This window comes from Dipodomys ordii, unplaced genomic scaffold (assembly GCF_000151885.1).
Source record: "Dipodomys ordii isolate 6190 unplaced genomic scaffold, Dord_2.0 Scaffold120, whole genome shotgun sequence".
In the NCBI taxonomy this organism is placed as follows: Eukaryota; Metazoa; Chordata; class Mammalia; order Rodentia; family Heteromyidae; genus Dipodomys; species Dipodomys ordii.
The window spans coordinates 2320289-2344515 of NW_012267336.1; the positions used below are offsets into that span (position 1 = coordinate 2320289).

Sequence of the window (24227 nt, forward strand, 5' to 3'; positions counted from 1 at the left end):
ACGTCCTTGGGGCTGCTTGGGCCCCTACGTGCTGCAGAGCTACCATCCTGACATGTAGACAGGATCCATGCAGGCAGCTGGCTGTGCCTTCCAAAGATCTCAGTGCTGGGTGCTAGGTACTTCGCAGTGCTGGCCGCTGGGAATGCATAGGGGGAGTAGGGGAGTCAGACTCCTCTGGTAGCCTGCTCATTTTTTCATTTTCTTTGTTCTGCGTGCGTGCATGCGTGTGCTGGTCCTGTGGCTTGAACTCCGGGCCTGGGTGCTGTTCCTGAGCTGAGCTGCTTTTGCTTAAGGCTCCTGTTCTACCCCTTGAGCCACATCTCCATTTCCTGCTTTCTTGGATGGTTCATTGGAGATGAGAGTCTCATGGACTTTCCTGCCCAGGCTGGCTTCGAACCTCAGTCCTCAGATCTCAGCCTCCTGAGTAGCTAGGATTGCAGGCGTGGGTACTGGCACCAGCCAGCTTGCTCATTTTCTGTACAAGTCTGCCCCATCTCCCTGGAACACCTTGCTCACTTGGGGCTGCCCCCACTGCATGCTGCCTCCCCCCCACTCTGCCATGGCTCATTTAGAACCCTAGAGTCTCTACAGCCCTCCTCTATCCTGCCCTCCTCCATCCTCCCCTCCCCTGTCCTCCCTTCCCCTCCCCCCTTCCCTAACCTCTGGGACACCGGCGTGAGGAAGGTGCAAGATGCAGGCAGGGGTGAGGGTCTGGGGCCCAGCCCCCCCCCATGCCAGCCTGCTTGCTGGGTGACTCCAGGAAACTTAGGGCCCTCTCTGGGCCTGTCTTCTCAGCCATAAAATGAAGCCGGTGGATGAGGGGGCCTCAGGAGACCGTTAGGATTCTGCGGAAGGAAGAGCCAGGGAGGTTAGATGGAGAAGCTGCTAGAAGGGTGCTGGGAAGATAATGGGTCCACAGGGCCAGCTGGGGAGCAGTAAAGTGAGTGTGAAGAACGGGTCCAGGGCAGGCACCTTGGGGAGCCCTGAAATGCTGCCCCGTGTGTGCATGTGTGTGTGTGTGTGTGTGTGCGCGTTTGGGGGTGTGTGTGCACGTGTGTGAGCACATCGGTGGGCATGTGTGTGTGTGTGTGTGCGTTTGGGGGGGTGTGCACGTGTGTGAGCACATCGGTGGGCATGTGTGTGTGTGTGTGTGTGTGCAGGGAAGAGGGCAGCAGGAGGAGGTGTTTCAGCTGCAGGAAACTGATTTTCAAACCTCAACGACAAACAGGGAAATGAGGTGCGGGCATTTGCATGACAAAAGAATTCTCTGTCTCCGGGAGACTCCAGCAGGGCTTCTTTAAATAATTCCCACCGACTGGATGTGCTGGGGGGTGGATACAGAGCCCCGGACTTGAGGGAGCGCTGGCAGGGGCTGGGCTGGGGGGGGGGGAAGGGGAGGCAGAGGCTCCCGACTGGCAGGGTGAGCTCGGTGGGTGGAAGGGGATGGTGCCCGGGCTGGAAGACAGCGTGGTGCGCCGCCCCTCCTCACAGGGGAGCTGGGAGCCGGGATTGCTGGCCTGCTGGGCTAGAGGTTGTTTGGAAGCAAGTTTCATTTCCACCGAGCTGCTGGCTGCTTTCTTGGGCAAACCCCCCCCCCGCTCTCCCCACACACACCACGGACACAGAGACAGCTGTGGGGTGCAGTGCGGATGGGCTGAGGTGTGGTAGTGCATGCCTGTAACCCCAGCACTTGGAGGGTCAAGGCGAGAGGATTGACACTTGAGGCCAGCCTGGGCTACATCTTGAGACAGGGCTGGGGCCTTCGGAGGCCTGGTCAAGGGGAAGGGGCCAGAGCACAGTTTTCAAAGGATGGGGAGAGTGAGGAGGCCCCGCCCCCCGCGGCGTGAGTGACAGCTCCGCGAGGCTTCTTCACCCTGTCGCTCCTCCTTGTCACCAGCCCCAGTCTCCGCCACCTCCCTGCCCCCAGCCACGGGCACGGGGCCCCCCAAGCTCACCCGGCCCACCTCGGGTGTGCAGCGAGGTCTCTCTCCCACACACACAGCTCCACTCCCGCGGGTGGGTGAGGAGCGGAGGAGAGAGAAGCCACAGTGACAAGAATGACATTTTGACTTGCAGATTGCTAGAGAAGCATGACGAGGCGGTGTGTGCTGGGGCAGAGCTCCCACGGGGCAGGCCACTTCCAGGACAGGGCTGGACGTGGTGTGGGCAGCAGGCACCCATCCACGTCCACGGGGCGGGCTGCTTCTGCGACAGGCGCTGGACTGGGCCCGGGCCAGGCTACCCCTGCGCAGAGCTCCAGTGTGCTAAGCAGCTTCACAGATTTGCACCAAGGACACTAAAGAGGTTATACCAAGGACCATCCAAGGCAGGGACTTTAACCTTCTCAACGGCGATTAGTCATTGGTTCCTTCCTTTACATAGAAAAAAAATGATGGAATGCATTCTAAATGTCAGACTTCATTCTCAGTGCTAGAGATTCCCAGGTGATCAAGAACGACAAAACTGGGCTGGGATGGTGGCTCAGTGGTAGAGTGCTTGCCTTGCATGCATGAGGCCCTGGGTTTGATTCCTCAGCACCACATAAGCAGAAAAAGCCAGAAGTGGTGCTGTGGCCAAAGTGGTAGAGCGCTAGCCTTGAGCTGAAGAGCTGAGGGACAGCGCCCAGGCCCAGAGTTCAGGCCCCACGACTGACCAAAAAAAAAAAAAAAAGACAAAACTAGACAGGGTACAGTGGTTCATACCTGTAATCCCAGCTACGGAGATTGAGAGGGTGAAGGTGCAAAGCCAGTGAGGACAAAAAAGAAAACTGACACCCCATCTCAACCAATAAAAAGCTGGGCGCTGGTGGCTCACGCCTGTAATCCTAGCTACTCAGGAGGCTGAGATCTGAGGATCATGGTTCAAAGCCAGCCCGGGCAGGAGAGACCGTGAGACTCCTATCTCCAATACACCACCAGAAAACCGGGAGGGCGCTGTAGCTCAAGTGGTAGAGTGCTCGCCTTGAGCTGAAGAGCTGAGGGACAGCGCCCAGGCCCAGAGTTCAAGCCCCACGGCCGACCAAAAAAAAAAAAAAAAGCTGGGCATAGTAGTGTGTACCTATAATTCCAGTTATGTAGGAAGGGTAAATAAGAAGATTGAAGTCCAGGCCAGCTAGGAATAAATGTAAGACCCTGTTAGAAAATTAACTGAAGCCAAAAGGACTGGTGTGGCTCAAGTAGTAGAGAGCCTGCCTAGCAATCACAACGCTATGAAATCAAACTCCTATACCACCAAGAGAAAAAGAAGAAAAGGAAGGTAAACAGCCCTACATTCCTTGTTATGTGGAGATTAAATGTTAGTGACAGCCAGGCCTGTAATCCTAGCTACTCAGGAGGCTGAGATCTGATGATCCTGCCTGGGCAGGAAAGTCTGTGGCATTTTTTGGGGGTAGTGGTGGTGGTTGTGTATAGAGCTTGAACTCAGGACCTGGGCACTGTCCCTGAGGTCTCTTGCTCAAGACTAGCATTCAACCACTTTGAGCCACAGCGCCACTTCCAGTTTTCTGGTAGTTAATTGGAGATGAGAGTCCCACGGACTTTCCTTCCTGAGTTGGCTTTGAACTGCAATCCTCAGATCTCAGCCTCCTAGCTACTAGGATAACAGGTGTGAGCCGCTAGTGCCCCACTCCATGACATTCTTATCTAGGAAAACCAGAAGTGGCGCTGTGGCTCAAAATGGTAGAACACTATCCTTAAGCAAAAGAGCTCAGGGACAGCACCCAAGACCAGAGTTCAAGCCCCACAACCGATCAAAAAAAAATCAAAACAATGTTAGTGACAGATCATAAATAGAATAATGAAGAAAAAATAAAACAGATCATGTCAAACTGTTAAACAGTAAGAAACGGAAATGGGGGAAAACAAAAGCAGCGGGGGAGGAGAACGGGAGGGGGGAGGAGGGGAAGGGGGGAGTCCCTTAGTGTTCCTGCAATCAGGACAGGCTTCCTGGAGGTGACGCCCAGCTGGTGTTAGTGAGAAGCTGAGGCAGAGGGAGACAGAACACACCCTGCCAGGAGCCAGGGCACAGGAATGACAGGGCACACAACTAGGACCCCCAGTTCACTTACAGTTTGAGGGGCTCAGGAGCCCTGAAGTCTGAAACCCCAGCTTTTCCCAGGGCTCTCAGGGTGCATCTGGGTGGTGGGTTTACAGGTCCAAGGTGGAGGGGGGGTGTTGTCAAGGTCACACAGCGCGCCAGGTCCAGAGCAGGGCCTAGACCCCAGGTCCCTGACGCTTAGCCAGGACTTGCCTCCCTCCAGTCCAGTCTCCATTTACCCCAGGAACTTCTCTCCCCTTGGCCCAGGTTCACCATTTGCCACAAGACGGAGGTCATGAAGAACACCTTGAACCCAGTGTGGCAAACCTTCTCCATCCCTGTGAGAGCGCTCTGCAATGGCGATTATGACCGGTGAGATGGGGGGGGAAGGGGGGAAGGACCCCAGCCAGCATGCCTGTCTCCCCACTCCATTCCTCCCCCCCTCCCTGTGTGCCAGCCCCCTCGGCGGGGGTCCTGGGCTTCCCAGTACCGGCCCAGAGTTCAGCGGTGACTTTCATTGTTCCCCAGGGGGAGGAGAAGGTGGTGGCAGGGATGAGGGGTGAGGGGCTGGAGCCCGGCAGGGACAGCAGGGTCCCCTCCAGCCTGACTGGTGAGGAGGGAACCCCAGGGGCCCTCCCTAAGTGAAGGGTGACGGGGGACGAGAGCTGGTGGGGTTTTTGGTTGGATGGAACCCGCTCCTAAGTTCAGCATCTTTTCCTGTGCTTGAACTCAGGGCTCTGCACTCTCACTTGGATCGTTTGTTTGTTTGTTTGTTTGTTTTGGTCCATCATGGGATTTGAACTCAGCATGGGTACTGTCCCTGAGCTCTTCTACCACTTGGAGCCACAGCGCCACTTTTGGTTTTTGAGTGTTTCATTGGAGATCAGAGTCTCATGGACTTTCCTGCCCTGGCTGGCTTCAAAGCACAATCCTCAGATCTCAGCCTCCTGAGTAGCTAGGATGACAGGCGTGAGCCACCAACACCTGGCTAAAGTGTAGCCTTTTGTCCTGGCATCCCTGAGCCTCTTCCGCGTGGGCCCTGCAGCGGGTGGCAGGAAGCCTGGCGGAGTTTCACTCCTTGTGGTGGGTCCACTAATCACGCAGACAAATCTTCACCACACAGGAAGGCAGAGGTGGGCGCTGGGGGACATCGCAAGAACCCTCAGGGTTCCTGGTGATGGCTGTGGCCAGGTGGGCCCAGGGCTTGAAGCTAGGCCTCTGCTGGCCGCTTACACAGGGAGCCTGGGACATCTTCAGCCACTCTGGGGCCACCTGGAACTGTTTACAGTGGCTACATCTTATGGGGGAGCCGATGAAGGACGATTTCTCCGGATGATCACTCAGCACCTACGATGTGCTGCCTTTCAGCTACCAGGCACCCAAAGGCAGGGAGCTGTGATTCTATCTTCAGGGAGCCGCTGCTCTGACCCTCAGGAGCTCAAACATGCACATGGATTTCATTTCATTTCTTTGTAGCAGCAGCAGCAGCAGCATTTGCAGTATCAGACTTTGAACTTAGGACCTCATACTTACTAGGTTGGTGCTCTGCCACTTGAGCCATATCCTGGTCCTACTTTTTTGCTGTTTATTTTGGAGATGGAGTCTAGCAAAGTTTGCCAACTTAGGCTGTCCTCCAACCTCGATCCTCTAGATCTCAGCCTCCTGAAGGGCTAGGATTACAGGTATGAGCCACCAGCACCTGGCCACACACATGTCCTTTAAATAGCTATAAGTTATGCAAAATGAGACGAGGTGGGAAGACAGATAGTGGAGTCTAACACAGGTTGTGGGAAGCTGGAAGTTGGGATCACAGGAAGGCTGGTTGGATGGACATGGGGAGATGGACGGGATCTGAGGCAGGGGACAGGAAGTAGCCAGCCATGGCCTTCTAGGTAGAAGGAACTGGAGGTCCTGGGATAGCTGCTCTGAGCTATGTGGGGCCCTGCTCACCCTCACAGCCCTGTGTGCCTAGAGAAGGGATCCCCGTGACCTCAGAACCCCCTATGTTGTTGGGACAGGGAAAGGCAGGGGGCGGGGCCTGAGGGCTGGCTTACAGGGGGCGGGGCCTGAGGGCTGGTTTACAGGGGGCGGGGCCTGAGGGCTGGCTTACAGCTGTGTTCATCGCAGCCAGGCTTGTCGCCTGGCCTTGCCCTGGCTCTGGCGGCCACTCCGGTTGTGCTGTACCTGAGGCTTTCAGGACAGGAGGCCTTGGGGAAGACATCGGGCCGCTGTCCCCTCCAAGAGGCTCACGGAGGGGCTCTGAGGTGTGGTGTGCAGAGGCCAGGGCTGGGTAGGGGCTCTGGTCACAACGCTGCTCATGAGATCTAGCTTGTAGCCAGGTTCGAAACCCAGGGCTCCAGTCTGCAGAGGAGACGCACCCCACACGGGGACGACTCATCAGGCTCTCTGGCTGTGGCACTGGTGATTTGTGGCTGCCATTGCCCCCCACAGCTTCTGAGCCTGTTGCGGTCACCTGTCATCACCTGTGCGGCTGCTGGGTGACGAGAGCTCCCCCTGCCGGGCTCTGTGAGGATACCCTGCAGAGCTGGGGGCTCTGAGGAAGGGGAGGCCGTGCCTGGGCTGTGGGCTGGGAGGCAGGGACTAGATCTTGTCCCGCCTCACACATCACCAGCTGTGGGTCTCTGGCTACGTCGCTGGGGGACCCCTTGCGCTCAGTGCCACCATTTGAAAATGAGCGGAGGGAGGCTGTTATTTTCACTGTGTGACACACATGGCCCCATATCTGGCCCACACCCAGGGCCAGAGGCCACCAAAGACACATCTGCCAGCCTTGGCCTATAGGGAACCAGAAATCACAAACCCCAGGTACCCAGATTCGAGTCTCCTGACTCAAGTAGATGTCATGAAAATTATTCTTTAAAATGAGAGGTTGGCCAGGCACTGGTGGCTCACGCCTGTCATCCTAGCTACTCAGGAGTCTGAGATCTGAGGAACATGGTTCGAAGCCAGCCCAGGCAGGAAAGTCTCTGAGACTTTTATTTCCAATTAATCACAAAATAAAGCTGTGGTTCAAGTGGTACAGTGCTAGCCTTGAGCAAAAAAAAAAAAAAAAAAGCCCAGGGACAATGCTGAGGCCCAGAGTTCAAGCCCCAGGACCTACAACAAAAAAACAAAACAAAACAAAATGAGGGATTGGGGCTCAGGGAGATTGACAGGTGCAGGTCCCACCTCTGAGGCTTCTCTTCCAAGCCTAGAGCCATCCAGCACCACATCTAAGCCTCTTTCCACTCTTTCTGCTTCCACCCCACCTTGGAGACATAGAAGAACGTGTGTGTGTGTGCATGGGTGGTGTGTGTGTGTGTGTGTGCATACACTTGCTCGTGTGTGCTATTGATAATCATTCACTTCATTCAGGTATTTGACAAGAATTGAAAGATTCCTGTAAATAGTAAGCTTGCACATCTACGTTACAAAAAAATCAAGTCTGGATGCAGCCTTCCTGGCATCCCTTCGTTCTGGAAGTTTCTACCTCATGCTGTGAACCCATATCCTGTGCTCACCCCCACCCATGTCCGTTATCTGAAGGGAAATAGCGCCTCCTTCTGGGGGGCCACAGAGCCCCATGACCAATGCCTGGCAGGCTGGAGAAGACAGGCTGCCACTGTGGGGATCTGTGAGCTCATTAAAGCTGCCTTGCACACCCCACTTGGAGCTGGAGGCTGGACACCCCTGCTTCCCAGCCCCCTCCAATTCCCCAGACCCTTCGCAAGGGCCCTGGCAGCTCCTGTGCCCCTAGGCATCCCCGAGGGCAGAGCAGCCAGCACCAAGGGTTAACCTGCAACCTCTCCCTCCTTCCTCCCACCTCTGGACCACTAGCTGTTGCCATGGGAACGGGGCTAAAAATAAAACTGGTTCTCGGAGCCCAGCCCCAAGCATAGGAGTCAAAACAAACTAATTAAAGCAGCCAGGCTCAAATGTGAAGATAATTACACCCTCACTCAGGAGCCAGTCTTGGGATGGGGAATCTCAGCAGGGCTCTTCCCTGACATGGAGGCTAGGGCTGCCTCCCCTCCCCCACCCCAGCAGCCATCCTGCTTAGGCCTGAGATCTGGTCATGGCCCCACCGTCAGAGCCCCATTCGTGTGCGCGCATGCTGTCTTCCCCCTGGGCTCAGGCTCCCTCTGGAGTGGCCAAGAGGAGAGGTGAGGCTGCTCTGCCCACATCCGGGAAATTCTGGGAAGTCCCTGCACAGGTCTGCGGCCACCTCTGTCCCTAATTCCTTTGCTGCACCCCAAAGGACCACAAAGGCTGAGTGGCCAGAGGGAGGCTGGCGTCCTTTCTGGTCCAGGGGCTGGGGAGACCCTGTCCTGGGTCCCCACCCCCCCCAGGGGCGGGGCAGGCGGGCCCAGCCCATCAAAGTCTCTTGTCTTCCAGGACCATCAAGGTGGAAGTGTACGACTGGGATCGAGATGGCAGGTAAGCGGCTGACAGGTCAGGGGGGTGAAGGGGAGGGGGGAGGGGAGCCCCGGGAGCCATGCCCGGGCCGCCCTGGCTGAGGGGCTGGCTGTCCTTTGGCTTCCTTTCCCCAGTAGCTGCCCTGTGATGGGCAATGCCCACAGTGCTCATGTGTGGTGAACTGGGGCTTTGGCGAAGTAGGGTACAAACACCAGTAGCCGCGAGTGTCCAGGCCATGCGCTATGCGCGCGTGGGGGCGGCCCGCAGTCTGTCAGGGAGCCTGCTGCAGTGGACTCCAGCGCCAGGGCCGCAGGGCTGCGCCTGGCAGCTGGCCGGCGGTGCCCCCTGGGCTGCCCGGGAGGCCGCGGCCTTTCCCTCCTGCAGACCCAATTCATCAGCAGGACCGCAGCAAGCCACACGAAGCTCCAGCCCAGGACCCGCACTGGCTCCTACGTTTCCACTGAGCCAGAGCCAAGCCGGTCATCCTGGCTGGGGGACCTCTCACCGCCGGGCTAGCCAACGGGGCCACCTAGGGGATGACAGAGTCCCGAAGTCATAGTTGCTTCCTGCAAGTCCGGTGTGGACACGAGCGACTGTCTCCTCTCAGATCAAGGACTCTGTGCATGTGGCTCTTAAGTCAGGTCAAGCTCATCCAGCAAGAAAGCCCAGCTCAGACAGGTTCCCACATTAGTTCCTCCCCGCCCCTTCCCTTCTCTCCTCTCCCTTACCCTCCCTTCCCCTCCCCTCCCAGTCCCTGCCTCCCCTTCCCTCTTCTCCCCTCCACCTCACAGCCAGATGAGACAGCTCCACACATCCATTCATGATATATACCTCATCTTAACCTGCCATCTGCCCTATGTTTCCTTTATCTAGAACATTCTCTTCCATGGCTCTAGGAGACAAACACCAAGTCTAGTACCCTCAAGTTGCCATTTAGCAGGTTGAGGACTGCAAATAGGAGGAGGGCATGAACCCAATGTGGGCTGGGCACTGGTGGCTCATGCCTGAAATCCTAGCTACTCAGAAGGTTTGTGATGTGAGGATCACAGTTCAAAGCCAGCCCTAGGCAGACACACCTGCCAATTAGTTATCTCCAATTAAGCAGCAAAAAGTTGGAAGTGGAGGTGTGACTCAAGTAGTAGAATGCCAGCCTGGAACAAACAAAAAAAGCCAAGCAAAAGCACAAAACATCCGGGCACCGGTGGCTCACGCCTGTCATCCTAGCTACTCAGGAGGCTGAGATCTGAGGATCGAGGTTCAAAGCCAGCCCAGGCAGGAACGTCCATGAGACTCTTATCTCCAATAAACCACCAGAAAAATGGAAGTGGCGCTGCGGCTCAAGTGGTAGAGCGATCGCCTTGAGCCGACAGAGCTCAGGGACAGCGCCTAGGCCCAGAATTCAAGCCTCAAAACCTACCAAAAAACAAAACAAAACTGAGTTCAAGCCCCAGTACCAGTGCGCATGCTCACACATATACACTATAAGTTCCTGAGAGCACAAGAGTCAAGGACACCCGGTGGGCCTCACTCTGCAGGCCCCGCAAATGAATTACTGTCTTCTCCCACAGAATAATGAAGCCAACAGGGCAGCCACAAGGCCAGTAGGAGGTCTGTTTTGAACAAGCTTTTACTGCACTAAACAAGTACACACAAAAATGGACACTGTGGGAAGCATCTCCCGCTGCCTTGCCACGTGGAGAGGAGGCTAATGGTGTGCTTCGTGAGGCATGCCTCTAGTCCCAGCCGCTTAGGAGGTGGAGGTGGTAGAGATGCAGATGGTGACCAGCCCAAGCAGAAGCAGGAAATCTTATCTGATAAACTCAGCTGAACGACTGGAGGCATAGGATTTCTAGGCACGTGAGATGTCCTGAGTTCAAACTCCAGCATCACCCAAAGCACAAAACAAGACAAGCAGTGGAGGGCTGGGAGTGTCGCTGTGCGGTGGTAGCATGCTGGAGGCATGGTTTTGATGCCTAGCACCGTAGGCGTTAAGAGGGAGAGGCTGAGAGGGACATCACTTGAGCTCAGGGGTCAGAGGTCAATCTGGCAATCGCCTGAGATGCCTAGCACCTGTCCTTGGGCTTGAGCTTGAGTTCAGGACCTGGGTGTTGTCCTTGAGCTTTTTTGGCTCAAGAATACTGCTCTACCACTTGAGCCATAGCTCCACTTCCAGCTCTGTGTGTGTGTGTGTGTGTTTAACTGGTGACAAGAATCTCAGATTTTCCTGTCCAGGTGGGCTTTGAACCTTGATCTTCAGAGCTCAGCTTCCCCAGTAGTTAGGATTATAGGCGGGAGCTGCCAGTGCCTGGCTAGAAAAGCTTTAACTGGGGGAGAAAACGTTCAATATACAGGAGAGAAATGAGTATTTTAATAACTATCCCTCAGCCCCTTGCTTGAATTTGACAATTTTTGGGTATTTGTCCTAACCAGGTTTTTTTTTACCCAGGTGGTTTAAAATGAATTTCGTCATAGCGTTTTACCTCTTACCATTTCACTGGGAATGTGTAAAAAGTGAGGGCGTCTGGTCAGTATGAATGCCACGATCACCTCTGATCAGTGAATGTGATTTCCTGACTGCACCCAGCAGTGACGCATTCATCCCTGCACTCGCTCCCAGTTCCCCACGGCGCTGCCCAAATGCCTTCCACTGCTGGCTTAGACAGGAGCTCAGTTGAAGGGGGCTCTGTTCCTCTAGGAACCTTCCTCTTTGCTAGGTGACTGTTGGGTTTCTTGCTCCGTGAGTGACAGCAGGCATGAGGCGCTGCTCGGAGGCCCAGGCAGAGTTCGGAGCCGGGGAGGGGCGCAGAGGCCAGGCTGGGCTGAAACCCGCGCATCCTGGGCCCCCGGCTCAGCAGCCATTTTCCCTTGCAGCCACGACTTCATCGGGGAGTTCACTACCAGCTACCGGGAGCTGGCGCGCGGGCAAAGCCAGTTCAACATCTATGAGGTGAGACCAGCCCCTGGGCATGGTGGTTCTCGTGGTAAGTGGCTCTGGGCCATTTTGGTGACGGCTGTCGTGAACTTGGTGCCAGCTAGGCTGTGGGCTTCCTGTTTGCCTTTGACGTGGGTCTTGTGGTCCCACCTTATAACCAAGGAGACCGGGACTCAGAGAAGGGTGAGAGTGTACCCAGTCTCAGGATTCTGACTCCAAATAATGAGTGACAGCGCCCCCCCAAGGGGGTGGGGACAGGGCAGGGGGAGGGAAGGAAGGAAGGAAGTCCTGAGTTGGGAGTAGAGCAGACTCTGGGGCTGCTTAAATTGCTGCTTTTTCCAGAAGAGTCAGGAGAACCAAGGCTGGGAGCTTTGGAGATGATGTGTCAGATCGCTGGAAATAGCACATTTGCCCTCAAAGGACATTTCCGACTTGGGGCCTTTATTTCCCACTGGGGTACCCTCCCAATCTTGAAGAAGAGGAAACATACTCCCAGCTGGAGTGAAGCTATGGCTCAAGTGGTAGAGCACTAGCCTTGAACAAAAAATTCAGGGACAGCGCCCAGTCCCTGAGTTCAAACCCCACAACCAACAAAACAAAACAAGGCAAAAAATCCAAACTTCTGGCCAGAAAAATTTGGCTGGGGATGTGGCTTGGTGCTAGAGTGCTTGCTTAGCATGCATGAAGCCCTGGGTTCGATTCCTCAGATCCACATACACAGAAAAAGTCAGAAGTGGTGTTGTGGCTCAAGTGACAGAGTGCTAGCCTTGAGCAAAAGAAGCTCAGGGACAGAGCCCAGGCCCTGAGTTCAAGGCCCAAGACTGGCAGTGGCAAACAAACAAGCAAATAAAGCCAGGCATAGTGGCTCATGTATCCAGCTTATGCAGGAGACATAGACAAGAGGAAGATCATTCTAGGGAAGAAAAAACACAAGACCTTATCTGAGAAAATAAGCACAGAGGACCGGGGCAGTGGCTCAAGTGGTAAAACAGTTGCTTAGCAAGTGCAGGAACCTGAGTTGAGACCATAGTATGGCAAAAACACAAACAAAAACCCCTGTCCCATGCCGAGCCCGCAGCCCATGCATGGGCTGAGCCTCTGTAGCACAGCACTGCTCTCCTCCTGTCAGCCGGAGCTGAGCCTTCACTCTTAGGCCAGTGTCCCCCAACAGCTCCCCCTTGCCCCCAGACTCCGCCCTTACCTCCTCAGTTTCCCCACATCTGTTCCTTTCATCTCAGCCAGCCTCGGCCATCCTAGCCTCCTCCTCCCTCCCCCGCCAGGGACTTTCTCCCCCCCCCCCAGCCTCCCACAAAGGACCAAAGTGCTCAGCGTGTGGCCCACAGGCCGGGCCACACGCATGTGGCTTTGAAGCCTGCTGGGCCATCTGGATTGCACATGTCCCCTCTGTAGCGTGGCCGCTGGACCTTCGCGGCCAGTGGGCGGCACTCCCATGGAAATCTGCCCCGCCCCTCCGAGGCTAACGCGGGGGACAGGGAAAGATCTTGGCAGATGTGTGACCCGGCCTGCGGCTCACTGCCCTACGGGGTGACAGGGTGAAGGGCTGGCCCCTGCTCCAGCTCAGCTTGGGCCATCTGGGCTTAGAGATACACAGTGCATGCCACCAGGGTGCACGGCAGGAGCTGCCAGGCCCCTGCTCCGTGCCCATCCCTCACCTTCTACCCCATCCCGCCCTTCACTCCTGCAGGCCTCTCCCCCTGATTTCCTCTGTCTTCTAATAGCAAGGGTCTTTGTTCCCCCTCCGGAAAGCCCCCACCCTTCTATCCCAGACTGTGCCAGGGCCCCTGTGCCTGTTGCCTGTTTATAACAATGCCCAAGGGTGGGGACTGTCTCTCCCTTGCTGCACTGTCCCCAGAGCTCCTCAAAACTCACACCTGCCAGGAGGATGGGGGCGGTGGGTGGGGACAGCGGCTTAGAGCGGAGTAGGGCACTTCCTAGGATGGCCCCTAGGGGGCACTGCAGCACCGCGGAGCTTCATGTCCTGTCAGCTAGCGCTGGAAGTTTGGGGGCGCACTCCACGGCAAGCAGGGTCCCCCCAACCTGCCACGGCCCAGGGTGTTGGGTCACCCCTTGCCAGAGCTGAACACCTGGGGGCTCACTGGGCAAGGAGTCGCCCCAGGCTTTGTCCTCGGGCTCTCCGTGTGGGCGCTCTGGCAGCCCAGACTGACTCTAGACACGTGGGGGGGGGAGGCTGCAAAGTAGCCCCATTGGGGAGCACTGAGCCCACCCACCCAGTCTTCTTCTTCTTCTTTTTTTTGTTGGTTGTGGGACTTGAACTCTGGGCCTGAGCGCTGTCCCTCAGCTCTTCAGCTCAAGGTGAGCGCTCTACCTCTGGAGCCACAGCGCCACTTCCGGTTTTCTAGTGGTTTATTAGAGATAAGAGTCTCACAGACTTTTCTGCCCGGGCTGACTTTGAACTGGGATCCTCAGATCTCACTCTTTTGAGTAGCTAGGATTACAGGCGGGAGCCACCGGCTCCCAGCTCCACCCAGTCTTTAGGAAGCATCTACTATGTGGTTTTAAGCTGAGAGCAGGTCGGATTTGAAAGTGAACACAGCAAAGGAGCTCTGTGTGTGCGTGTGTGTTATTAATCCTAGGATTGGAACTCAGTGCCTTATGCTCATTTGGCTTCCCCCCCCACTTCAGATGGGTGCTCTACCACTTCAACCACAGTTCTATTTCCAGCTTTTTGTTGGTTAAGGAGATAAAAGTCTCCTGAACTTTCCTGCCCGGGCTGGCTTTGAACTTTGATCCTCAAATCTCAGCCTCCTGCGGAGCTAGGATGACAGGCATGAGCCACCAGCACCCGGCTAGGAGTAGGGTGGCAAATTCTAAAAGGAGTTGTCCCCAGGGGAGGTGGCTGTGGGGGAGAAAGGGGCACTGGAGGGGGAAGGCGCAGCGGCCAGCCGGGGAGACAGGCACAGGCAGGGCTGCTTTGCGACAGGCCGCCTTCTTGGCTGCGCAGAGCAGAGGGCGTGTTGGGGGAGCCTGAGAAAGAAGTTTAAATAAACAGTCCCTGGGTGTTTGATCATGGGACACTGGGTTAATCGGGGACCCTGGTTGTGTAACCAGATGCCAGTCTCCCACAAGGCGTCCCGAAGCGCCGTGGGGCCCCTCCCCCCTCCCTGTGGTCTCAGCTCCCCACACTCACCAGGTGGGCGGGGCGGGGCAGGGCCACATCTGGGCACTGACAGACGCCCTGAGTAGCTGAGGGGAAAAAAGACAAAAAAAACAGCTAACTGGCTTTTCCTACAGGTGATCAACCCGAAGAAGAAAATGAAAAAAAAGAAGTATGTGAACTCTGGAACCGTACGTAGCCGTCTCTGTTCTACAGCAGGGAGAAGATTGAGCCCTAAGCGAGGCTAGTGTTGAGGAGCCAAGGCCTGTGTGTGTGCGCGCGTGCGCACACACACACACACACACACACACACCCCTCTGTGGGAAATGGAAAAGTACAATAAGGAATGGGGATTTAAAAAAAAAAGCAAAAAACAGAGCAAGCCCGGCACCAGGGGCTCACAGCAGTAATCCTAGCTACTCAGGAGGCTGAGATCTGAGGATCACGGTTCAAAGCCAGCCAGGGCAGGAAAGTCTGTGATACTCTTATCTTTAATAAACCACTAGAAAACCGGAAGTGGCACTGTGGCTCAAGCGGAGAGTGCTTACCTTAAGATGAAGAGCTGAGGGACAGCGCCCAAGCCCAGAGTTTAAGCCACAAAAATGAAAAACAGAGCCAGAGGTCTGAGAATGTGGCTTAGTGGTAGAGTGCTTGCGTAGCATGCATGAAGCTCTGGGTTCAATTCCTCAGTACCACATACACAGAAAAAGCTGGAAGTGGCGCTGTGGCTCAAGTGGTAGAGTGCTAGCCTTGAGCAAAAGCAGCTCAGGGACAGTGTCCAGGCTCTAAATTCAAGCCCCAGGACTAGAAAAAAAATGAAGAATATCAGGACCCAAGCATATTGGCTCAGGCACATAATCCTAGCTATTCAGTAGGCTGAGGTCTCGAGGATCACAGTTCAAGGCCAGCCCAAGCAAAATTGTTCACAAGAGCTATGCTCAACCAGTAGCTGGGTGTGGTGGCCCACCTGGGCTGGTCTCACTCAGCCCTCTGAGCCTAGAGATGAACAAACTCCAGCCCAGAGAGCTGTGATTCGCCTCCCCTTGTGACTTACATGAATTAGAGACAGGGCAGCCCCAGGCATCTTGGCTGATCTTTATTCCCAGCCAAGCAGTGTGACAGATGTCTGTAATTCCAGCCAAACCCAAAATCGCCCAGGCACGGAAAGTAGAGACTTCTGCTTAGGAGAGGGGTCCTGGGTGGCCAGCTGCCCCCGGGGACGGGACAGGCTGCTCAGGAGGGTCTCAGACCTGAGAGGGCAGAGCTGAGGATCCACTAGGAAGACCCGGGACAGGCCGGGTGTGAGCCGTACCTGTGTGCAAGCGCACGCAGCCCACTCTGGCACCTCGGGTCTGGCAGCGTGTCAGCTCGTGGACCCTCAGTTTCCCTGGCTGTAAAGTGTGGATAATATAATAGCCCCTGTGCGGGTGTTACAGATACCACGTGGCTAATGTGAGCACATAGTGAATGGTGTGGGCACTCTGGTGCAATGCCGGGGGGGGGTGGGGGTGGGACCCCCCCCGTTCTCCGCTCCCACTGACTGGGCCCTCTGTGGCTCTCCAGGTCACGCTGCTGTCCTTTGCTGTGGAGTCCGAGTGCACCTTCCTGGACTACATCAAAGGAGGGTGAGGAAGACCCACCCCCTGTCTTGTTGGCCTGGAAGGGGAGGGCCGTGGGACCCCACACCAGTTGGAGCTCCACCCCAGCCTCTGGGAGGCCATGGCTGAAGGAAGCCTCTGATGTGGGCTGTGAGCACCGCACCAGGTTTGGAGCTGAGGCCACCAATGAAGACCCCCCCCCCCCGCTCCCGAGGATTGTGAGCCAGGGAGGCTCGTGCCAGGTCCCCAAGCAGAGTTAGGGTCAAGGTAGGGGCTGGGGGGGTGGGGGGTCTCCATGCAGAGGAAGAGGAGCAGGTTCAGGGCTGCCGGATTCCTTCCCAGGAGTCCAGGGGACTCAGGGCAGGGCGGGACTGCTCCCAGTACTGAGCTGTGTGGTAGGCCCACTGATTAACAGACGCAGCTGCCAGGGGCCTGTAGGGGGCAGTAGGGTTCAAGGCCAGCAGATAGTCAACCCTTAAGTTTAGTAGGAAGGCCAGGCGCTGATGGCTCACACCTGTAACCCTAGCTACTCAGGAAGCTGAGATCTGAGGGTCACGGTTTGAAGCCCAGGTAGAAAAGTCTCCATGAGACTCTTATCTCCAGTGAACCACTCAAAAAGCGGAAGTAGCACTGTGGCTCAAAGTGGTAGAATGCTAGCCTTGACGAAGAGGCTTAGGGACAGTGCTCAGGCCCTGAGTCCAAGCCCCACAACTGACAAAAAAAAAAAAAAAGAGGAGGGGAGGTGGCAGGCACTGGTGGCTTATAATCCTAGCTACTCAGGAGGCTGAGATCTGAGGATCGAGGTTCAAAGCTAGCCTGGGCAGGAAAGTCTGTGAGACTCTTATCTCCAATTAACCACAAAAAAGCCAGAAGTGGCGCTGTGGCTCAAATGGTAGAGCGCTAGCCTTGAACGAAACGAGCTCGGATAATACCCAGGCCCAGAGGTCAAGCCCAGGACTGGCCAAAAAAAAAAAGAACCAGGAGCAGGGGGAATGGCATCTAGGCCCCGGTGGCAAAGCCATGCACCAGCCGCTCACGGGGAGAAAGAGCCTGCCCAAGGAGGGGCCTCCCTGGCATGCTCCCTGTCAGGACAGGTGCCAGGACAGGGCGTGGGGAGCGCAGAGCCCACAGGTGCAGGCAGGTGAGGAGCGCACCTGCCTGGAAAGGAGACAGACAGCAGCTGCCAAAGTTCCTGCCTGCCAAGAGGCCACTTGGCTGCCCGGCTCTCCAGGGCAGAGGGAGAAGCCGGCCTGGGAAGCCAAGCTTTCCCATGGCTCCACTGCCTGCTCTTTTGAATTCAAGATTGGCGCCGTCCCCATCCGCACCCCAGGCCCCCGTGGTCGTCTGCGCCACTCCCTGCCCAGGCTCTCTTCCACCATTAAAACTGTTCCATGTTTCTCCCATTAAGCAGCCAACCAGCTGTGGCTTTCTGCAGCCTGGTCATTTCCAAGCATCCCTAGCCTTCGGAGCCTCTCATTTGCATGCTGCCCCCAGAGGGACAGAACAGAACGGAATGGGAGGTCCTTATCTCTGTGTCACACCTGCTTGTGTGGTGGCCTGGGCCATGGCTGTCACGCTGGGCTGCCTTTTGTTCCTGAGTAATTAATAATCCTGGTGCTGCCTTTTGTGGCTTCCGGGCATAGCCTGCTGCAGATGGACAGGACTTAGGAGAAAGGAACCTTTAGAGGCCAGGGCACAGCAGCATCCCGCTGGACCAGGCAGATTAGGGCACCCCCACACACTCCCCGCCAGCCTCCCAACCCCTCTATGCTCCCTGGAGGACCAAAGGAAACAGCTGCTCTGGAGTGCCCACCATGCATGTCCAGGAAGGAGGCCAATAGAATCTAAGGATTCTCTTTCAGCCCTCCCACCCCCAGAATCCCAGAGGAAAAACAGGCATCTCTGCCCCCCAGGGCAGAGGAGGAGCAGGGTACTCTGCAGCCTGCGCTCTGCCCACAGGCAGGAATAACTAGACAGCCGGGAGTCATTTTCCTGTTGCCATAGTAGCTTTCCAGTTGCTTCCTTCCCCAAGGTTTGCAGGACCCAGAGCAGCGGAGAGCTAGTTAAGGAGTAGGGCCAGCCTCAGCCTCACTTGCTTTTGAAAGAGCCAGCTCATCAGTGTCCCCTCAGTTCTTCCCCTCCAAATGCCACCCCTTCTTCTAAAAAAGACAGTCCCTTGCTGACAGATGACAACAGTCAACTGACCCAACAAGGAACCCACCAATCATAAGGCTTGATACAAACACTTGGGGGAACCAAGAGATGAAGAGAGATTTTTTAAGAGGTAAATCTGGAGTTGGGGATTTCGCTCAGGGGAAGAGCTGGCAAATGCCAGCTTTTGCCTAGCAAGTGCAAGGCCCTGAGTTCGGTCCTCAGCTCTAGAGAGAGGGAGAGAGAGAAATATCTAGTAATGAATATATAGCTCTTGCCTGGATTTCAGACTCAAAGCAACAATGATAAAACTTTGTAAGGCCAGGTGTCAGTGGCTCACACCTGTAACCCTAGCTACTCAGAATGCTGAGATCTGAAGATCACAGTTCAAAGCCAGCCTCAAGCAGGAAAGGCCATGAGACTCTTCTCTCTAATTATCCAGCAGAACACCAGAAGTGAGGAGCTGTGGCTCAATGTGGTAGAGTGCTAGCCTTGCACAAAAGAACTCAGGGACAGGGCCTGAGTTCAAGCTCTACTACCACCAAAAACAAACAAACTCAGGGACATCTGAACACTGTTGCCAGTTAAGAACTGGGGGGGGGGGGAAGGGTTGCGCACATGTGCGCGTGCATTCCTGGAGTTGCAAAGTTTGGGTGGGGAGCTGGGCCTGGTAGTCACTCAGGGGCCCAGGCTCTTGCACTCTTGTAGCTCCCTCCTCTCCTGGAGACTGGAAGCCACAGGAGCTCCTGACCCCAGCCAGCAGCAGAGGGGAGGGGCCCAGTCTCTGGCCAGCAGACCTCAGCCTGGGTTTCTTGCTTGCCATCATGCTAGCCTTTCACATCCTGTTACCACCTCTGGGGCTCAGAGCCATCCTGCTGTCCTATTCTCAGAGTTGAGGGGATGAGTGGCTTAATCAGGACCACATACCTGGCAGGCAGTGACACTTGAGTGACAGCCCAGCCTGACCACTCCACAGCTCTGCTGTCTCCAGGTGACTCCCTGGATCTCCTTCCTCTTCTAGGACCCAGATCAACTTCACTGTGGCCATTGACTTTACTGCCTCCAATGGTGAGTGGGGGATGGGCGGGGAGGGGGGAGGGGGCTTTTCAGGACTGTGGTACTTGGCCCACAGGGAGCCTCTTTAGTGAGGAGGGACCTAGGCCTAGAGGGCCAGAGATACAGCCAGGATGGTACAGGTCCCCCCAAGTCAATCCATGAACACTAACATCTGGCTACACAGGCTGCGCCAGAGTCTCGCCTTTTGGAACACTGGGTGTTCCTGGGGAATGGGACTGTGTGAGCTCTGAGTCCACCAAACACGCAGAGAGGCCGTTTCTTCAAGGATCAAATCCCACCAGAGCCCGGGCACTCTATGGCTCTCAGTAAGACCAGGCCCAGCTCAGGGACCCTAGCCCTTACTTACTTCGTGCCCACCTCTGCTCCTGCTCCTTTTCTGATCATCTCTAGTGTCTGGCTGTGGCCACATCGCCAGAAGAACTTTAACCCTAGCCTGCCCTCGCTGCTCTGGGCTCATTTTTGTTTTTTCCATATTCCTTATTTGTTGGCACTCATTTAAAATCACAGAAGGGTTGAGAAGTAGGCAAGGGCTCTCTTGTACCTGGTTTGTGGGAGGGGACTCGTGTGTGTGTGTGTGTGTGTGTGTGTGTGTGTGTGAGAGAGAGAGAGAGAGAGAGAGGGAGAGGAAGAGGGAGGGAGAGGGGCGGGCAGATGGACAGACAGTCGGACAGACAGACAGGGAGGGAGGGAGGGACTGGGGGCTCCTGAGGTTGCATGAGGCCTTGTGGGCTCTGGGTTTATCTGGGTGGGCTGTGGTGCTAGACACCAGAGGGTAGAAGGTGGGTCCTATATGGCAGGTTTGGCAGCCATGGTTTGCACAAAGATTAAACATAGGGTCTGAGGGAGAGAGGTTTCAAGACAAAAGAGGCTGGGAAGGTGGCTCAGTGGCAGAGTGCTTGCCGTGCATGCATGAGGCCCTGGGTTCGATTCCTCAGCACCACATACACAGAAAAAGCCGGAAGTGGTGCTGTGGCTCAAGTGGTAGAGCGCTAGCCTTGAGCCGAGGAGCTGAGGGACAGCGCAATGCCCAGGCCCAGAGTTCAAGCCCCAGGACTGACAAAAAAAGAAGAAAGAAGAGTTAGAGGTGTGGATGGGCGCGCTCTCCTGCCTTCTGCGCCGGGGCTGGGGCTGGCAGCAAGCCCGTGTCCTGCATTGCAGGCAATCCCTCGCAGTCCACATCTCTGCACTACATGAGTCCTTACCAGCTGAATGCCTACGCGCTGGCGCTGACCGCTGTCGGAGAAATCATCCAACACTACGACAGCGACAAGATGTTCCCCGCGCTGGGCTTCGGGGCCAAGCTGCCCCCCGACGGCAGGGTGTCCCATGAGTTCCCGCTGGTAGGCTGGCACAGGAAGTCTGGGCAAACCAGGCTAAAGGGTCAGGTGACCTCCCCCCCCCCCCGGGAGCCGGCTTGTCCTCCATCCTCCTGGACACTAAGGACCCTGGCACAAACTGTGGGGTGGCAGCTGTCCTTGTGAATGGGGCTGCTATAGAGGCTTCTAGAAACCCACTTCCTACCTGCTGAGGGGGGGTGGGGGAGGGAGGCAGCTGAGCCTGACCTGTTCCCCAGGACCCCTGAAAAAAGAAGAGGATGAGGGGTGTGGGTGGGGTGCTAGGGATTGCGGGACTCCCCGAGTCAATGCAGGAAAGGGAAGGGGTGGGCTTCTCCCACCCAAACATGGCAACATCTGGGGGCCTCGGTCCCCAGAGAGGTGAAGCCTGAGCCTCTGGCCCTCCCTCCTTCCCTCCCATGAGCTGATGGCCCTCAGTCACACAAGCCCCCTCCTGAACCAGGAGTGTCTGGGGCCAGGCCCAGCGCCGCCGGGGCCTTTCCTGGGATGGGCTCCGAGGAAAGAGCCACCCTCGCGGGGTCTCTCAGGATCCAAACCTGCTGGCCCAGGCAATCCGCTGCCCTTCAGGGTGGGCCCCGGGGGCTCCCCTTGGGCCCTGGCTCTGCCTGCTCAGCCCCTTGTCCCCATCCTCTGCCCCAGAATGGCAACCAGGAGAACCCCTCCTGCTGCGGCATCGACGGCATCCTGGAGGCCTACCACCGCAGCCTGCGCACCGTGCAGCTCTACGGCCCCACCAACTTCGCCCCCGTGGTCACCCACGTGGCCAAGTGAGTGCCCCTGCCAGCACCCCATGGGTCCCTTCCCCACTGTCTGCCTGGCCTTTCATGGGGTCCTGGCCCCGAGCAGACCGCTCCCCACCGAAGCCCCCAGAGGCCCCCAGGCTGGCCTCAGCCCACGTGTGTCCCCCCAGGGCGGCGGCAGCTGTGCAGGACGGCTCGCAGTACTCCGTGCTGCTCATCATCACTGACGGGGTCATCTCAGACATGGCGCAGACCAAGGAGGCCATCGTCAATGTGAGGGGCCGGGACGGGGGGGAGGGGGACCCAGGGAGCAAAGCTGAGGGTGGAGGAATCTGGGCTCATCCAGCTGCTAAGCTGGTGGGATTTGGAGAGAGGTGGGGGGGGCACTGAGCCATGACAGATCTGACTTCCCAGTCACCCCCAGATGACCAGGCCCTCCAGAGGCCTATGGCTCGCTTATTCACACATTCCCTAGGACCAGGGTGTCAGACCCTGACCTGTGCGGCCATGTAGAGGAAGTGAGGGCCTAGAGTGGAGGAAGCCAGGAATATCGTTCCTCTATCCTACAGTGGTCTCTCGGCAAAAGGGGCCCCATGGCTCTCCCCCCCAAACCATGCAACAGTGGGGCCCTGCCTGGTGGCAGCCAGCATCACGGGGACCAGGGGGCCATAGAAGCAGATCTGTGACACTGCCCTCTGCCTCCCTGCCTCTCTATCTCCTGATGCCTCTCCCTTCCGTCCTATGTGCTCCCCCACCTCTCCTTCACCCTATCCCTTCCCTGTGCCCCAACTCTTCCTGTCCTCACCCCACACCCTTGCTGCCCACGCCCCCTCCCCTTCCAGGCTGCTAAACTGCCTATGTCCATCATCATCGTGGGTGTGGGCCAGGCGGAGTTCGATGGTGAGTCCAGCCTCCCCCCATTTCCTGTTATACATCCCCACCACACAGTGTTCCTCAGAGGCTGTACGCCCCCCCTAAGAGCAAGTAAGTGCACACGCCTGGGCATGTGGGACCGACTGGTGTGTGCAATTGTTTGCACGGGGCAGGAGTGCCAGGGTGTGCCCTGGGCTCACTCCAGGGCTGTGGAGAAGAGGCCTGAGTCACTCCTCTCCCTCAACCAGGGAAGCCTGGGCAGAATGGGGAAGCAGGGATCCCAGGCTGCCACAGAGGCTCCCGTTTGGGCTCCTCCCCTCTCCCCATCTCAGCTTCATTTTTTTTTTCTCCAGCCCCTGGGGCTTGAACTCAGGGCCTGGGCACCGTCCCTGAGCTTCTTTTGCTCAAGGCTAGGGCTTGAACCACAGCTCCACTTCTGGCTTTTTCTCTGTATGTGGTACTGAGGAACCGAACCCAGGGCTTCATGCACGCTAGGCAAGATGCTACCACTAAGCCACATTCCCAGCCCCTCTCCCCCCTCCAATTCATCTTTAACGTGAGGTGGGAGGCGTAGATTGGCTGGAGCTTGGAGGCCAAGTCCATGATCACACAGATCCCACACGTTGTCCATTATCTCCCTCCCCTCCCCACAGCCATGGTGGAGCTGGACGGGGATGATGTGCGGATCTCCTCCCGGGGGAAGCTGGCGGAGCGGGACATCGTCCAGGTGAAGCCCCAGACCCTGCCTGCTGCACAGGAAGTGTGCAGGGCCCTCCAGCCAGGCCGGCCTCACCACCCATCCTGCAGGTTCCCCGGGGAGAGGGGCCCAGGAGCCCCACGAGGCCCCCACGGGAGGAAGCAGGAGGAGCTAGAACTTGGCCACACTTCTCTCTAGACCATTTCCTGCCACCCCTAAGGTTGCTGGTACCCCAGGACTCCGAGGGGGCACACTGGTGCTCTCTCTGCCTTCCCCAGGGAGATGAGTCCTCGTGCAGGTAGGTGGCAGCCTTACTGATCGGCATCAGAGTCTACACGTCCACCAGGTCACAAAGGCCGTGAGCACAAAGGGCTCGGTCTTTGGGGACAAGGTCTCTCAACCAGGCCAGGAGTGCTCCCCACCTGGGCAAGCCCGTCCCCCACTGTCCTTCAACCTGAATCCCTATGGCTTATTAAGATTCCAAACAAAAAAAAAACACAGCCAAGCTGAGTACTAGTGGCTCACACCTGTAATCCTAGCTACTTCAGGAGGCTGAGATCTGAGGATCATGGTTTGAAGTTAGTCGGGGCAAAAAAGTCTGGGAGACTCTTACCTCCGATAACCACTCTGAACACGCTGGAAGTGGTGCTGTGGCTCAAGTGGTGGAGCACTAGCTGTGGACACAATGAGGTGCAGGGGCAGCACCCAAGCCCTAGGCCAGGCAAGCAGAAAGAAAAAGAGGTTTAGAGAGCCAAATTAGGAGGCTAGACCCCAGAACCAGGGCATTGCGGGGGGAGAGGCCAGCATGTCCCCTCCCTGGCCCCTTCTCCCAGGAGGAAGCCGGAGGGGCCCGGATTTGGGTGCAGGTCCTAATTCATCCCAAAGAGAAGAGAAGGGGGGCTAGGAGAGGGGTGGGAGGAGACCGGGAGTCAGGTGCCCTGTGCGGGGTTCCACGGTGGGTGTGGGCAAGGAAGTGCTCCGTGCGCGGTGCTCACCCGCTGAGTGAATGGGGCGCCCCGGTTCCCCCGGGGCGGAGGGGGGGTCAGGGTCCAGCCGGGGGTGCCGCGGACCTGACCCTGCCTCCCGCCCGCCAGTTCGTGCCCTTCCGGGACTACGTGGACCGCACCGGCAACCACGTGCTGAGCATGGCGCGCCTGGCCCGCGACGTCCTGGCCGAGATCCCGGACCAGCTGGTGTCCTACATGAAGGCGCAGGGC

General features: G+C 56.9%; 1 protein-coding gene across 1 annotated transcript in view; it reads left to right on the forward strand.

Annotated features, from left to right (window-relative positions):
- The window catches only part of Cpne5 (copine V), a 74763-nt gene that overhangs the window by 45279 nt on the left and 5257 nt on the right, over positions 1 to 24227 (forward strand). The window contains exons 10-21 of the mRNA XM_013029578.1: positions 4303 to 4407; positions 8431 to 8472; positions 11323 to 11398; positions 14657 to 14710; positions 16083 to 16144; positions 19290 to 19336; positions 20504 to 20685; positions 21340 to 21467; positions 21611 to 21713; positions 22283 to 22340; positions 22967 to 23040; positions 24105 to 24220. Coding sequence (XP_012885032.1) covers positions 4303 to 4407; positions 8431 to 8472; positions 11323 to 11398; positions 14657 to 14710; positions 16083 to 16144; positions 19290 to 19336; positions 20504 to 20685; positions 21340 to 21467; positions 21611 to 21713; positions 22283 to 22340; positions 22967 to 23040; positions 24105 to 24220 — 1047 coding nt within the window. The remainder of the gene's footprint in view (positions 1 to 4302; positions 4408 to 8430; positions 8473 to 11322; positions 11399 to 14656; positions 14711 to 16082; positions 16145 to 19289; positions 19337 to 20503; positions 20686 to 21339; positions 21468 to 21610; positions 21714 to 22282; positions 22341 to 22966; positions 23041 to 24104; positions 24221 to 24227) is intronic.